General features: G+C 38.5%; 1 protein-coding gene across 3 annotated transcripts in view; it reads left to right on the forward strand.

The window, feature by feature from the left end:
• The window catches only part of LOC123750650 (prenylated Rab acceptor protein 1), a 28,377-nt gene extending 13,457 nt beyond the window's left edge, over positions 1-14,920 (forward strand). For all 3 annotated transcript variants that reach the window (XM_045732754.2, XM_045732759.2, XM_069333646.1), the window contains 5 exons: positions 6,080-6,200; positions 6,974-7,077; positions 8,933-9,132; positions 9,590-9,687; positions 10,199-14,920. In XM_045732754.2, the coding sequence (XP_045588710.1) occupies positions 6,080-6,200; positions 6,974-7,077; positions 8,933-9,132; positions 9,590-9,687; positions 10,199-10,204 (529 nt within the window). In that variant the 3' untranslated portion in view covers positions 10,205-14,920. The remainder of the gene's footprint in view (positions 1-6,079; positions 6,201-6,973; positions 7,078-8,932; positions 9,133-9,589; positions 9,688-10,198) is intronic.
• Positions 14,921-15,939: the final 1,019 nt, after the last annotated feature.

Genomic DNA, 15,939 nt, shown 5'->3' on the forward strand with positions numbered 1-15,939 from the left:
ACAGTTTGTTGATGAGTTTCTCAAGATATGAACACCATACAACCGCTACATATTCCAGCTTTGGTCTCTAAAAGGTTGTAAACAATTAGTATTTCACCATGCATGTATTCAAAAGCAATTCTGAAATTTGAAAGCGTAGCATAGGCTCCTGGCACTATGTTCTTTTTGGTCCTCAGGTGAGCTTTCTATCTAGAACTACCCCTAGATCGTTCTTTTATCATAATTTTATAAAGCATTTTCATATAATTTGTAGGTTGTGTGGTCTATTTTTCTCCTATTCCACATTTCATATCATAGCATTTATTTACGTTAAATTCCATCTGCCAAGTGGTGCTCCATATACTGTACTTTTGTCCAGGTCTTTTTATAGGGTATGACAATCATCTAAGTTTATGTTCCTTAGTATCTTAGCATCATCGGCAAACATGTTCATGTAATTCTGTATTCCTTCTGGTAGATCATTTATGTAGACATTGAACATCACCAGTGCAATAACTGAACCCTGTGTACTCCACTTGTGACATTTTTTCAATCTGATACATTGCCTCTGATTACTGCCCTCATTTTTCCATCAGAACATTTTTTCATGCATGTTAAGGCCTCCCTGTCACTCCAGTATGTTCCAGTCTCCAGAAGAACCTCTTTTGTGGTACTGTCAAAAGCTTTTTTTTTTTTTTTTTTTTTTTTTTTTTTTTAAGTACCCAGTACCATCAATTGTGCTTTATTTCAAGTTTTTTTTTATTACCTGACTCAAATTCATTATAAGACCCTCTCTTTTGTCTATTTCTTTCTATATCATATGCTGTTTGCTGGTGGATTGTAGGCAATTATGAATACTGTTTTCTTTCTTGTTGTATGTCTACAGTTTTATTATGTCATCCCATCTTGTTTATTATTTTTTGGGTCTACACTCGGCATCACCTCAGAGCATCACCTTGTTTATAGTTTCTTCCAGTATAGTCTGCCAGAGTGATATTGGGGATATTCAGCTGTGTTATATTATTTAGCTCCAATATTTATCTTAATCCATTATTACTTGTATACAAAATTTATAGGAACCTGTTGCCTCCATCCTTTCTCCATTCTCCCCATCCTTCTGGTGTCTTGTCCACCTGTCCCTTATATTCCACTTCATTGGCTCTGATTCCTATCACCTTTTGGAAAAAAGTCTTCCTCATTCGTACTCTCATTTAACGGTTTTGCTTCATCTGAGTACCTTTTTAGCTTTTCCTAGCCTTCTCTTGAGCTCTCTCTCCATGGTTCTGACCATGGTTCCCATCCTCATAAAGATGGAGGCCATACAATGGGATCGAACCCACATACAGCATTTGTTTTTTGGGATTGAAATCCCCCTTTTGGATCCAACTTTGCCTTCCCTAATTCCTCTCCTGAGGCATTGCACTCTCATACCTTGCACTGAAGAAATTCTTTTATCTCTCATGCTCATTTCAATAGTTCACTTTCCATTTATCACTTCTCATCCTGGTCCAACCCCCCTTTTCAAATACTGCCTTTTCCAAATCTTGGTATCTTGGGTAGTGTCTGCATCTCTTCACTTCTTCAGCATTGCAAAATATAGTTCATTCAGCATTTCCTCATATAACTTGGATACTGAATCTTAAGTACTAGTCTGTTGACTAATCTTTGGATGTTCTTGATCTTTGTACTTGGGAAGGTGTTGGCTGATACTGGCACCACATATCACTCCCTTGTGATGTGATATGTGGTGTCTTGTATGTAAGATGTGTGGTGTCAAGATATGGGTCTTGTATAGGGGGAAGTTGCTAATGTTGGGCTTCTCACCAGTATCGGGCCCCCTGCCGAGAAAGCCTACAGAGCCTGCAACCAGGGAAATGGGTGAAATCATATAAATGACAGGAACTCTTCGAATATACTCCAGTAACATGATGAAATATGAGTCATCAGGGTTTGATTTTTGTGATTTTATATGCTTTTAAGGCAGATTTAATTTTGCTTAGGATCATATTTTTGTATTAGTTATGTTTTATTTTTAGATGCTGGTAGTTCTGAAACTAGGTAGTCATTTAGAAAGGTCTTTCTGGGTGATAAAGGGGGGAAGGGGGGTCTTGGATACCAGCACTAGTCATACCATTGTCACAATCCCACCACCAAAACAAAGTACAATATACTGTACTGTATAGCCAAAGCTCTTGAAAATTCCATGGCAAGTCATTTCCAAAACTGAATAAGAGGTCTCAGATTCCAGTGAACTTACATAAGGGAAAGTGATAGAGGAAAGTTATCAAACAACGTGAAAATACCACCAAAGACCAACTGACATGCATCATTACCATGTCCACTAATATTGGATATTTATGCTTAGTATTGTCTGAGGAAGAAGCCACCAAACATTTTATTACTTGATACATGAGCATTGTCCTAAAGATGCCAGTGTCTGGGGGGGGGGGCCCCTTAAAGGAGCCAAACGTCTGGGAACCAGGCATTATGGAATTATTACTTGATAGTATTGAAACGGTGGATATACAGTAATGAAAACCATAATGTTCATGGTTATACTGTACTGTATTGGTAAAATGTAATTACAATTAGGATCTGTCTAGATACTGCTAACTGGGAGCTGAACACTTTGCGTAATGGTTTATTTCCAACCACCTCCGTATTTTGGTTTATATCTCTGAAAATATTGCATATTTAGACATTGTGATGTCATATCTATAAGTTACATCTATAAAATGTCTCCTCTTGCTATAAATGCTATTTATGCTTCAGTAAAAGTATTATATGTATATTTATATCTTTAAAGCCAATTGAACCAATATGTAATTTGTACCAGAGGGGTGGATACCACTGACTTAACCTTGTGTGCTTTCTTGAACAGTTGCTCTTCAACTGGTGCTATACAGTACAAGTCATGCTATTCCCATGGCTTGCTCATATTATTGTTGCAATATTTTAGTCTTGTATCATATCTCGTCCAAGAAGTTTCAAAACGGTGAACATTGACATGAAACAAGGTTGTTGTTGTTTACATACAGTATTTAACAAAAAATGATACATAATTATTGGGACTCTGCTTGTTCTGTTTTTCAGTAGAATATGTCCTCTGTTACTGTTTCTACTTTGTGTTCATCACGTACATCTTTGACCAGTGGAGTTGCCTTTCTGGATATGCTATCCTGTGTTTTTATTTTTCAATTTGTTGATGCTACAAAATTAGTGACGGGTTTTTTGTGTTTTACAAATGTATTTTTGTGGTGCACTTGTCAGCACAGTTAGGTCACGGCCGAAATGTTCAGATTCGATTCCCACAACAGGACAGAAACACTTGAGCAATGTTTCCCTTCGCCTGATGCCTTTGATCACCTAGCAGTTAATGAAACCTTGGAGTTAGGTAACTGCATTATGGGGTTGCATCTGGGGAAGGTGCAACCCATAATGCAGTTAGCAATAGGGGGGGGGATCATTCATAAGTTTAACAGGCTTTCTGTCCCTGACTGGGAAAACCATAATATGTACCATGACACAATTGTATTGGTAACATGTGAAAGGCATAAGGGTCTTTTGGTACATACGGAAGTGTGACCTGTAAAAGCTACTGAACATGTTAGAGTACATTCTAGTCCTTGACCTCGTAGCACTGGCATTTGTTACTGAGCGTGCAGGTGTGGTGAGGATGGCAACACCTGTGGTAGTGGCAGCCTTGGTAGTGGGTGCCATCAGGTTGTGGTTATGTTCCCTCATCACTTATAAAAGGTGCTGTGGTGGATGGTGTCATAATTTACTGTGTCAGTTGAGTGCTCAACAACAACAACACTGCGTTGATATTGCTGTTTTTTGTGCAAGCTCTTTCTCCCGAATTGAACAAAGTGGTTTGTAAATAACACATTGAAATATCTAAATGTCTTGTTAAATATCTTGAAATGCCAAAAGAGTTTTAATTATATGCTGTGTTTTAACTCTCCAACATCTGATGGAGTACTGTATTCATTTTCATCTAAATTATGGTTACATACCTAAAGGCCCTTACATTAAGGGTCTTGTAGTACAGTTGGGTTAGTTCTTGACTCGCACTCGAGAATTGTGGATTCAAATCCTGGGCAAAACAAAAATGGTTGGGTGTGTTTATCACCTAATGCACCTGTTCACCTAGCAGTAAATAGTTGCCCAGGAGTTAGTCAGCTTGTGGGGTTTCATCCTAGTGCAGAGGGAACCTCGATATATGTTTAATGTGCACTGTATGTATAAACTGGCTGCTTGTCCCCCAACATAGTGAATTATTATTATTGTTATGATATAGGAAAGATTATTTTTAGGGTGATACATTTCCATGGGGATAGTGCGACAACCAGAGTTCAAACTCCATAGTCTCTCGAGACTGATGGATACCTGTAAGTGTGATTCTAACCAGTCGACCAGCAAAGCCAGCAGAGTTACGGTTCATTAGGTTGTGAGATTCTCTCTGCCGGACACTAGGCAGAGGCAAGGTTTCTCTTAATGATGTCACTGACTTCATAGTGTCTTTGAGTGCCAACCTCCTGATTTTCCACAGTGCAGGCCATGCGATCCATATTTGTCTGCAGCTGCCTCACCATAGATAGAGAGTGTACAGTGTGGATTGGGGCAGCAAGGCAGAGGGCAACTGCAATACAGAGTTGCTGTGGATCAAGACTTGTGCCTGTTGCAGACATAGGAACTGCCAAAAGAAAGTCCCCTGCATGGAGAGCCTGCACAGCTGTGAGGCGAGCATGATCACTGGGGGTTGTTGCTGCCTCCAGCAAAGATGCGGCTTCTTTATCTACAATGGGTCTGTCCCAGCTGGAGTGTTTGCTTTCAGTAGTGTTAGTCTGAGTCATGGGTCTACCAGGGTACCCCATTTTGTGTTGCATTCCATGTATTGGGAGTTGTATGTCCCCACTGAATCACCCCAGGTTGTCTGGTAGAATTTCCTTGGTCAGATCATCCAATGTCGAGGAGGAAGATGGGAAGGCTGGGACAGAAAATTGGGAGGCAGTGAGGATGCCAAGGCCACCGAGCCTGACTAGAAGAGTGGCTTGCTTTCACTGATTGAGGGGAAGGTTGACAACTTTTTCTAGCATGATCTCCAAGCTTTTGGCTCTTGTAAGATGAGGTGTGCCTCAAAAAGAAATTGCTATGGAAGGGATAGGCATCTAATGAGGAGATAAAAAGCATCTGGAGCAACTGTCACCAGTCCTAGCTTCCATCCTTCTTAGGTTAGTGGTTTTCTTATAAAGGATCTGTTCAGTGCCATTAGACCTGAGAGGGGGCTCCAGGGAGAGTGCTGTCTGTAGGCTTCATGACATGGGCTTTGGGCAAGACAGAGTTGACTTTATCTATGATGTTTGAAGAAACTATTTTACACTTGAGGGGTTTAGGGACACTAGGGGGTCAGCTATAGTGTCATTCCAGAAACCAGATATTGAACTTGCTGGACAAGCTTTCGGTGATTTCTTTTAAGACTAAGCAGAAAAGAGGAGCTAGAGGATCACCTTGCTGGACTTGATCTGATTTCAGGTCTTGATCGTGATCTGATTGACTTTATCTGATTTTGTGTTCGACAGAGCAATTTTGGTTCACCACTGTAGCAAGATAGACTGAATGGATAGAGAGGCCAAAAATGGTGATGTATATACAGCATAGAGCATGGCATCTCTTCTGACATGTTAAAAGCATTTTTAAAGTCCAGTTTGATCAGAGATGTTAGTGATGTACACTAATGCTGTATGAGCAGCTGCTTCACAACCTTGGGGGATCCCAAATCAAAGCTGAATTGGTTTCAGCAATTCAGCGACTTGCTGGCTGACGATCCTCGTGGCAGCCTTGGCAACTAGCCATCGGAGAAAGTTGTCAACAGCGATTGGCCCGATTCCCCCATTCTTCTCAATTGCGCAGAGGGCATATATAAAATATACAGTATAAATGTATATACATATAAATATGTAAATATAGAAAATGTATAAAATTCTTGCCTTCATGTGTCTTGGTTAATATTCCCTGCAGACCTGTATCTGTCTGCATACATACTTATTTGTACCTTGATACATATCAGGTGTATAATGTTGGTGGTTTATATTTTCAGATTACTGATGCAGCTTCCTGTGCAATTGCAGCTGGCATCACCAGCAGCCAGAGAGTGGATCACACGCAGCCGGGAAAATGTTCGACCCTGGATGGTCTTCGTCAACACACAAAAGTTCAAGGTAATGGTTATATATTCTTATGTATGCATTGAATATTGCATTATACATATAGTAACAAAATATAATTTGGAATAGTTTCATATAAATCTAATATTTATTTATATATTTATTTATATAAGAGTTCTTACATTGTTGTAAAGCCACTAGCACGCATAGCGTTTTGGGCGGTTCCTTAATCCAAATTTTCTGCGGAATACGACCCGCCAAATCGTTTAACAACCAGGTACCCCATTCACTGCTGGGTGAACAGAGGCTACAGTTAAGGACTGGCACCCGGCCAAAGCACCAGGCGAGTGTCTTACCACTGTGCCATGGGGGACTGTTTAAAAAAAATATATATATACCGTATGATGGTATACAAAAAACCCTGCAGAAACTGGAATGGAGGAAAATCTAATTGTTAGATTTAATGGTCAACTTAGCTTAACAATTACTCTTAGATTTGAATATTCATGGTGTAGGGCTATGTCTGTGGTTCTGGTTGTTAATTTTCTGAATATATATATTATATACTGTATATTGGTGTATACTGGCAGCAGGTTTTCATTTATACATATTTCTCCAAAAGACTTTTGGAGAACTCCTCTTCCAATTACACCCAGATGCAGGAGCACTAGTCAGGGATTGAAGCCCTAAACAAGAAAGTAATCAATACAGAATATGCAGTCATATTCATTGTAACTCATATATATATAATATTAATATTATTCAGGATATTGTGCATGCATCTTGATCATCCCCTGAATTTGTTAAATCTGTTTTGTTTCTTTCAGATTCCACCTAATGTACAGAGATGGAGTAAAAGACTGGCCAAAAACATTGACTACTTCCAGTCCAATTACATGTTTGTGTTCCTTGGCCTTATTATATACTGCTTGTAAGTTAATACTTCACTTGTGTATATTGTATTGGTGCCTGTAAAGTGTCTGCTCTGTTGATTAATCTAATCTCGAGAGTCTAGTGTGTGTGTAATTACGAAAGCAATTTATCAAGTGTAGGTACGTGACGAGAGAGAGTGCCCGTGGTATCCTGTCTTCCCAATAGTTGTTATTGGCCCTTGTTATTGGTTATGACACTGAGACTACTGATGGGCCTGGTATCCATTACTTTCTCTCTTAATTTGTTCCAACCTTTTACAACTCTGCTCGCAAAAGAGAACTTGTGTGTGTGTGTGTGTCTTTGGCACCTTTGATTATACCTCTTCATGTTCTTGAAGTTTCGGATTAAAAAAAATTCAGCACGTCTGTTTTGTCGATTCTTAATACTATTTTGTATGAAAGTGAAGGAAAGTCCCAATACACATTTAAGTGTGTTCAATTTTAATGGTTTTTAATTTTAGTAGTTTTAATGCACTTACACACAATGCATGTAAGGAAAACAAAGGTGCCAAAAAATATTAGAAAGTTTTCTTTTGCAAATAGTGGTAGATGGTTGGAATAAGCTAAGTGAGAAGGTGGTGGAGGCCAAAACAGTCTGTAGTTTCAAAGCATTATACTGTACTACAAAGAGTACCGGGAAGATGGTACACCGCGAGCATAGCTCTCATCTTGTAACTACTTGGGTAATTATGCTTAGGTAATTACGTGTATTGAGTCTTCATCATTCGAGCACTATGGCATTGTAGTACAGTACGTGTCTTGCCGTTTTGTATGTAGTGATCATATCGCCTTTTTTCCTTCTCTCTTCAAGCATTGGCTTATTTGCCACCTCTAGCCTCTCCTTATAGCATTTGTTTGTCAGTTCTATAGCCATTTTGTTGTATGTCTTTGCACCCTTTCCTGTATGTGTTTTCTTACCAATATGATGTATTCTTATTAGTGCTTGGTATGAAGGAGGATTAATTGTTGGGGCACCTGCCTGGCAGGGAGCCTGACAGCAGAGTGGACAGCGCTCGGGATTCGTAGTCCTAAGGTTCCGCGTTCGATCCCCGGTGGAGGCGGAAACAAATGGGCATAGTTTCTTTCACCCTGATGATCCTGTTCACCTAGCAGTAAATAGGTACCTGGGAGTTAGACAGCTGCTACGGGCTGCTTCCTGGGGGCTGTGCAACAAAAAGGAGGCCTGGTCGAGGACCGGACCGCGGGAACACTAAGCCCCGAAATCATCTCACGATAACCTTCCTCTTCACTTTGGGGTATCGGGTGCAACACTAGAGTACTGTACTATCACTTTCCTACTATTGTTATATCTACTTATAAAATTGTCTTGCATTGGCTTCCATTACTTCATTGTGTTTCCAGTTTTCATGTGTCTTCATTTATAAGTGTAAAATGTTGACCATTTTGTCTGAGGTTCTCGGCACAGGGGCCTCCAAACTCCTGATCATATTGTTACAAGCTTGATTAAAATCTACAAATTCAATCATCTTTAATTCTGAATAATTACTTTTTCATGACCGTCACCAAATTTTCCGATTTTTGTTAAAATTTTTTTTACAAGACATGATTGTGTGTATAGAAATTTAAATGTATAAACATTAATTTTGTGTAGATAAGTTAATATTCATTTAACCCAGAGGCAACAAAGTTAAGAGTGTAGTACCATGTCATGCTATCTGTTGAACTTCTCCTGTCACTCTAAACTGGCCTTGAAGTCTTCAATGTCCATGGCTTTGCTTTCTTGGAACCTGTTGCCTCTTGTTCTCAATGTTGCAGATTTCACCTCCCTATTTTTACATTTTGTCACTTTTTATTTGCTTTATAACCCTCACAATGTACATATTTATTTTCCAGGATAACGTCCCCTCTTCTACTTATCGCTGTCGCTGCCTCACTGGGTGCATGCTACATCCTCTCCCTGAAGAATGCTGAGAAAAAGATCATCATTGGAGGCCATGAACTTTCACTTGCTCACCAGTACTCTGCCGTTGGCATTGTATCACTTCCAATTTTCTACTTGGCGGGGGCAGGCGCTGTCCTCTTTTGGGTCTTGGGTAAGTTGTAGACGTTGTGAGGAACAAGGATTTTGCGGAATTGTCATGATGAACCAAGGTACCAGAACAAGGTACAAGGGAAGTAAAAACAGCTTCCGAATAAAGTCATAAATTTGTAATAGCACTATATTAGTAGGATTATGAGAAGATATTGAATGATAAAAGAAGAAATTTAATACAGTAGTTTAACCCTTTCAATGTAGCACTTAGTTTTTGGTTTAGTTACCAAGGGCTGAAACAGGGTTAAAAACTAAATTTTTCTTTGATTAAAAAAAGACCACCTAAGTGTTTATGAATTGACATTTGATAATATATTACTTGACACACCCCTATTTTTCTTCTAAAACTGGTGTTTCAAATAACTACTAGCATAGCCAGACATTGTCTTAGTGGTTCATAAAGCTGTTGAAGTTAAAGCTAAAGCTATAAAATAATGACTAATTGTTGGATATTTCAGGTGCAAGTTTCTTCATCATTATTCTTCATGCCTCATTTTATAATGTTGAGAGTCTTATTGGCTCTGATGAGGAGCCTTTTGATCTGCAAATGGAACAGGTAAGCCTATAATATACGAGACTCGGTTTGCTGCTTCACTAATGTACCTTCATGCTGTATATATATATAATGCTTAACGCCAGTTGATAATTTAATATTTTCATAACCAGTGTTTGTGTCAGAATGTGTAGGTTGTTTGGTGTGGTCCATGTAAGGACAAGTTGGTATATATAATGTGGCAGGTTTCTCGAGTAGTGTAGTGTATTATGTTGTACACTGTTATGCTATGTGTAATGTTGTACATTCATTGTTATGTTGTGAATTATGTTGGTTACTGCCAACAATTGGCGTTTGAACCAAACTTGACATGCTTACAGTACATCTCTAGTACAGTATTATGGAAACTTGTATTCAATTATTCATTTGCATAAAACTTTATATTTTAAAACTTAGCTTTTGCAACTTTTTTTTTTATATATAAGGTTAGCTCTTAAAGATTACATAATTTTCAAGTGATGTAGATATTACCAAGAAAAAATTACATATGATAATATTACTAATTTTCTTTCAGGTATAAACTTGGACATTTAATTCAGATGTGGATGAAAATACCTCTGCACGTGAAAACCAGTCTTGGCTAATTTGCAAAATACTTGGATGAGATTGTGTAGCTACTGTAAGGCTTCGGAGATATACTTGTCTGATGTGAATCACACATTTGTTTGAGTTTATTTGCCGTGAAGAATATAACTTAATGATGCCTAAATGCTGTTTAAAGTAAAGAACTTGTATTTTAAGATATAAAAGCAGGTTTGGCAAGAGTATTACATAAACAAAAAAGTGTAGAAAGAATGAAGTTCCATCGTAGCAGTCAATAGCTTCTTTAAGGACAATATGTGAGGGAGGAGAGAGGGGGGGGGGGTAACATTTGATGTTTGGTATGTTACACCACGGTGTGAGGAGTTTATGTTACACCACGGTGTGAGGAGTTTATGTTACACCACAGTGTGAGGAGTTTAGGGAAGTCAGTGATCAAATTAGTTGGCTTATTGAAGTTGTTAGTCCAAAGTTTTGTATAATTAAAACATGTAATTCAGTTTTATCTGAAATTTTATAGTTTAAAAGTGTTATGCTGTGTACAATTTAATCTTAGACCCCTAACGAGTGGCTATGGTTTTTAGACATACAGTACAACCTCGATTCAGTGAACTATAAGGGACCAACCCCGGTTCGTTGCAGAGTTTAATTCATTGCAACAGGTGACCTTCAGGAGGCATTTGCGTCAGTGTCTTGTCAACATGTTGACACTGAGATTTGTTCTTAAAGCATGATTAATTTAGATGCAAAATATACTAAAACAGGGAAATAAACTTAATATCTACTCTTTAACCCCTTGTACACTGTACAAGTTGAGTGTGGCAGCCCATCTCAATCTGTCAAATGCCGGTGCTCACCTCGACAACATTTATACACATTGTCTGAACCATACTCTCTCATTGTTGGTTTTGGATGTTTATACAATCGTATTTGAATGTATGGTTACTGATACACACATACATGCATTGCATCAATGAATGTGTGAATGTGTCAGTAAGCTAATTAATGAATGAATGTATTTATCAGTAAGGACTAAGGAAATTGTAGAAGACTAATTGGACCATGCAAGGCAGCCCCCATTTGCATCATGTATATAAATAAGAGCTGGCTCATGTGTGCAAGTAGGCACATATATGAATGAGTTTGGGTGGATATAAAGAGGCAGTGGCAACTCCCATTTATATCCAACCCAAACTCATTCATATATGGGCCTATTGGCCCATATGAGGCAGCTCCTACTCCTATCCACGATGTAAATAGGAGCCTCCTCGTATGAGGCAACAAGCCTTCTGTAGTTTACAGTATTATGATGTTGAAGTGATTGGTTGACAGTTGTACTGTACTTCATTCAGTACACACTCGATTAAGGCAGCGTCTGGGATGCTCTCGGACGCAGGTTCGAATCCTCGTCACAGCCCTTGTGGATTTGTTTATACTTCATTCAGGTTCAGCCATATAGTGGGGAAAACCAAGTGAACATAATCATTACACATCATGGAATTATAATGGACTTTCATTCCATGAAATCGCCACATAATCACACCAACATTTGTGACGATAACTCCATTTGCATAGTAAACGATTATGAAACGAGAGCAGGAGTTTTCTCGTGTCTAGGTAAACTCTACTACATCCATATAGGGCTACACTATATCCATATAATGCTTCACTATCCATATTAGCATCATTAGTGTAAAATCCAGACAATAATATTGTAGTTTAAATCATTTTATGATAACTTTATTACCCCGTGAATCAACATATGACAATAGCTGCACTTTAAGGGTCAAGATCAATCTCGGTAATACAGTATAGATTTTTTATTCTCCCTCGTCGTGGTGACATTTTGAAAGCAGTGTAAAGTGTTGTATTGGTTAAGTTTTGAGTAAGGTGTAATTAAAGAGAATAGAGTGGAAGAACAAAGCAATAAAGTATAGTATATGATTATAGTAACAAACTGTTGGGTGATGTGGAAAAGCTTGTTTGAACTACAAATTTTTCAGACCCGGGAGAACAGATTTATCAGATGTAGATAGATGGGACTCTACTCCAGTTCACGTGATAATGGTACGCTATGTTCTGCGTGCACTTTGCCAGGGCTATTTTTATGCCACCCACTTAATTACCTATTAACTACCTCTGTGTGTTACATAGCATTCACCCGATTTAGTCATAAATAAAACATGGAAGCTGAAAGATCTGTTATGCTAATGTATGGGATTTCAATACTGCCAAGAATCCTTATAATCTGCTGGTTAGTAAAAGTTCGATTTCCATGCCTTAATGTTGTGAGACTGGTGGGTAATGCATTACATGCCATAGCACCAACGTGTACTTAAGGGCTTGGAACTCTGTTGTGGTTTTTCCTTGTACCCAAGCGACAGTTCAAAAGGCAAAATGTACGCCAGATGAAATATACTTGTATCTTCTCCCGGTTTTCAACATTCATCAACGCTCAAGATGCGTGTTTTTATCAAGGGCAGTCTTGAAAGATTAAGAGTTTTAGTCATCTTGAGAAATGTTTAAATTTAATGTTGGTAATTTTGTCAATATTTTCCTTTTCTGAATGTAAGCAATAATTGAATGTTTTGCATAATAATGTTACCTGTCTATCAATTTTAGTTTTAACTGGTATGTCATAAAGATCTTGATTTACAAAGGTACTCTTTGAAGGATATAATGTTTTAACATTATATTCTCATGTGAGACTGTACTGTGACCTCTTCAGAAAACTTGATTTGGGGGTCGTTTCTGATGAAATAACACTAAATAAAATTTTATAGTGAAATATATGTGATGCTTACATGGCAATAATTAAATTTTAATAGTGGATTCACTTAATAATTTGGTAATTCAGTAGTGGCGGCTCGTGGAAAATATAGAATGTAGGGATTGCATCACTTCAAGCTTAACACAACAGTATATGAATAAAAATAAAGAAAATAAAAGGAAAATAATTCAACAAAATACATTATTAAACACATACTGTAGGCTGGTAAGGGTCATCATTGTCAGGTTGGTGGAGGTACGGATGACTCGGGTGGTTACGATAATATTACTTAAAAGAAAATCGGTGCGTTGGCTCTTCACTGTAACAAAATGGTACATTGATTAATAAAATCCTTCATTTCTTTCATATTTTCATTAGATACCATTGCTTGAGCAGTCTTGTTTGTCATAGTATTGCGCAAAAAAATTTTGATTCTCTTCAAAGTTGAAAAACACCTTTCTGCTTCTGCCATTGTCATTGGAGTTAACTTTTTCAGTAGCTTCACAGTTCCTGAAAATGTTGACAGTAAATGATTGTCGTTTGTAATCTGCATCGGATCAGTGAGGTTTCTTGATATACGCAAATTTTCTCTTGTTTACAGTACAGCAAGTTCAGTTCTCAATTTGACTTTTTCAAGCATGGTATAGGCTGCAACTGCTTGTACAAGTACATAACTGTACTAGGAAAGTCTATGGTATACACTGGAAAGTTATTCACTAAAAGTAACTTGCAAGCTTCCAAATGATTAGTGAAGCTGAACCTGGTTCTACACTGCAACAAAATTATGTCAAACACCCCCTTTGCAGCAGCCGATTTATCTGTATTAAATTTTATTCTTTCATGGAGTGACTGGGCTGCACTGAATGCAGCTCAACGTTGCCAAATGTAGTGTCGATAAATCCTGCACTGTTGTACAGCTTGAAACCTCTACGTTTGTCTAGTTTTAATGAAAATGTTCAAAATTCAGTTTGATATACTGTATTGAAAATAAGACTTTTTGTTATGACATTTGTTAATTGGTTATTATTCTAGTATGAGGTTGGAATCGTACACCTGGCAGTGAGAGTCTTGGGGGGGGGGGGGGGGGGACTGCAGCTCGGCAGCTGCTATGGGTGAGCCGCCACTGTAATTCGGTGTAATACTTTATTTCTTAAGAAATAAAGTATAGTACTGTGCTATGATTATTTACACATTTTTAAGATAAGTGAATATTGTTCAAGAATGAACTTGTTGTTAAAAAATTTTTCTTGTTAGTGAGCGTTCGAGCAATCAGTACGTTATTTGAACAAAGATATGTATAAGGTGCTATTTATTCCTTCGTTTTTAGAGCACTAAAGTATATCTTTGTTTCCACTTCTGGTTTAATGAAATTGTTGTTGTACGAGTGTTTTGTCTTTACCACGTGATAGTTTGAGATTGATGTAAACAGAATGGAACCCCAAAATAAGAAGTTTTTATTGCTTTAATTAGAATTTTATTCTTGTTCTCTGTGGTTTCAGTTAAAGATTATAGTATGCTTAGTTTATGCTTTTGTCATTGTGTTTTTTTCAATGATTTTTAAAGGTTGCTTGCTTTTTAAAGATGAAGTACATTAAATTGCAAATATACATACAAAATATTCTAATTTAATGACCAGACCACACACTAGAAGGTGAAGGGTCTGGTCAACATACTTTAGCCACGTTATTGTGACTCATCGCCTGCATATTCTAATTTAATGATGTTTCTTCTTGGTTTTTGTTTATGAATTTAATGAACATAATTCATGCATGTGTTGAGATTGTATTTTTTCACCAAAGATAAAGCAAGTTATTCTGCCACACAGAAGCAAAAGTAGATGAAAGCACTGTATCACTTAGACTAAGTAAATTATTTATATATATTATTATGGTTTATAAATAAATAAATATATATATATATGTACAACATTGTTTATTTTACTGGTTTTTGAATCTGTATTCAGTTAAGCAGTATCTGCCTGTCAATCCCTCCATGTAAAATCATATATGTAACACTGGGCTGCCGCCTCCTCCCTCTTTGGTTCCACTTGACTATTGTACAAGAAATTGGTGTACAGTAACTACTTTCCCCACTCTACCAGAGCCCTTCATTATTATTTGCTTCACTTGTTACTATACTCAGATTTATTGAGCAGGGTCTATATCAAGACTTGCATCACATTTTGTATACATAGCAGTAAATAGGTACCTGGGGGTTAGACAGCTGCTACGGGCTGCTTCCTGGAGGTGTGTAACAAAAAAGGAGGACCGGGCCATGTGGACGCCAAGCCCCGAAATCATCGTGAGATAACCTCAAGATAACGTCATCCCCATGCAGCAGCTACAGTACCTTGTCATGGTACAGCCTGTCCCTCCTAAAGTTTCCCAACATCAAGAAAATGGTCAATACAGTATAGTGTTCTCTCCTAACCTACCAGAGGACCCAGTACTGAAAATTGAGGCACTTCTCCCCAGGTTCGCTGCCTCAACTGCGGTGAGGCCCATCCTACCTTCTCCCGTGCATGTATCCATTATTAGCTTGAGGCAGCTGTCCTCAACTTGAAGCACCGGGAGCGTTTATCTTTTCCTGAGGCGAGGCGCCAGGTTCGCCGGCTCCCGCCTTATGCTAACGTCTCTTATGCTCGCGTGTTGCGCTCTTCCTCTCCTCGTCCTTCCCACCTTCCTCAGACCCACAACCGTTTCCGGGTCTTGGACCCTGATGCGCCCACTGCCCCCTCCTCTGTTCCTTTGAGTTCTGTCCCGAAGGGTCCCCCCTCCTGGTCCTCTGTCTGGGGTTCCCCTTCTTTCTGCCTGGTCTGTCATGTCTCCTGTGTCTTCTTCCTCGTCTCCCTCCGATTCTCCTTTCCGTCCTTCTCCATCTATTGACTCTCCCTGCCGCCTGTCAGTGCTGGCTGATGTCCATCGCTCTCCTAACGACCGTCGTGT

Source organism: Procambarus clarkii, chromosome 4 (genome assembly GCF_040958095.1).
Source record: "Procambarus clarkii isolate CNS0578487 chromosome 4, FALCON_Pclarkii_2.0, whole genome shotgun sequence".
NCBI classification, from domain to species: Eukaryota; Metazoa; Arthropoda; class Malacostraca; order Decapoda; family Cambaridae; genus Procambarus; species Procambarus clarkii.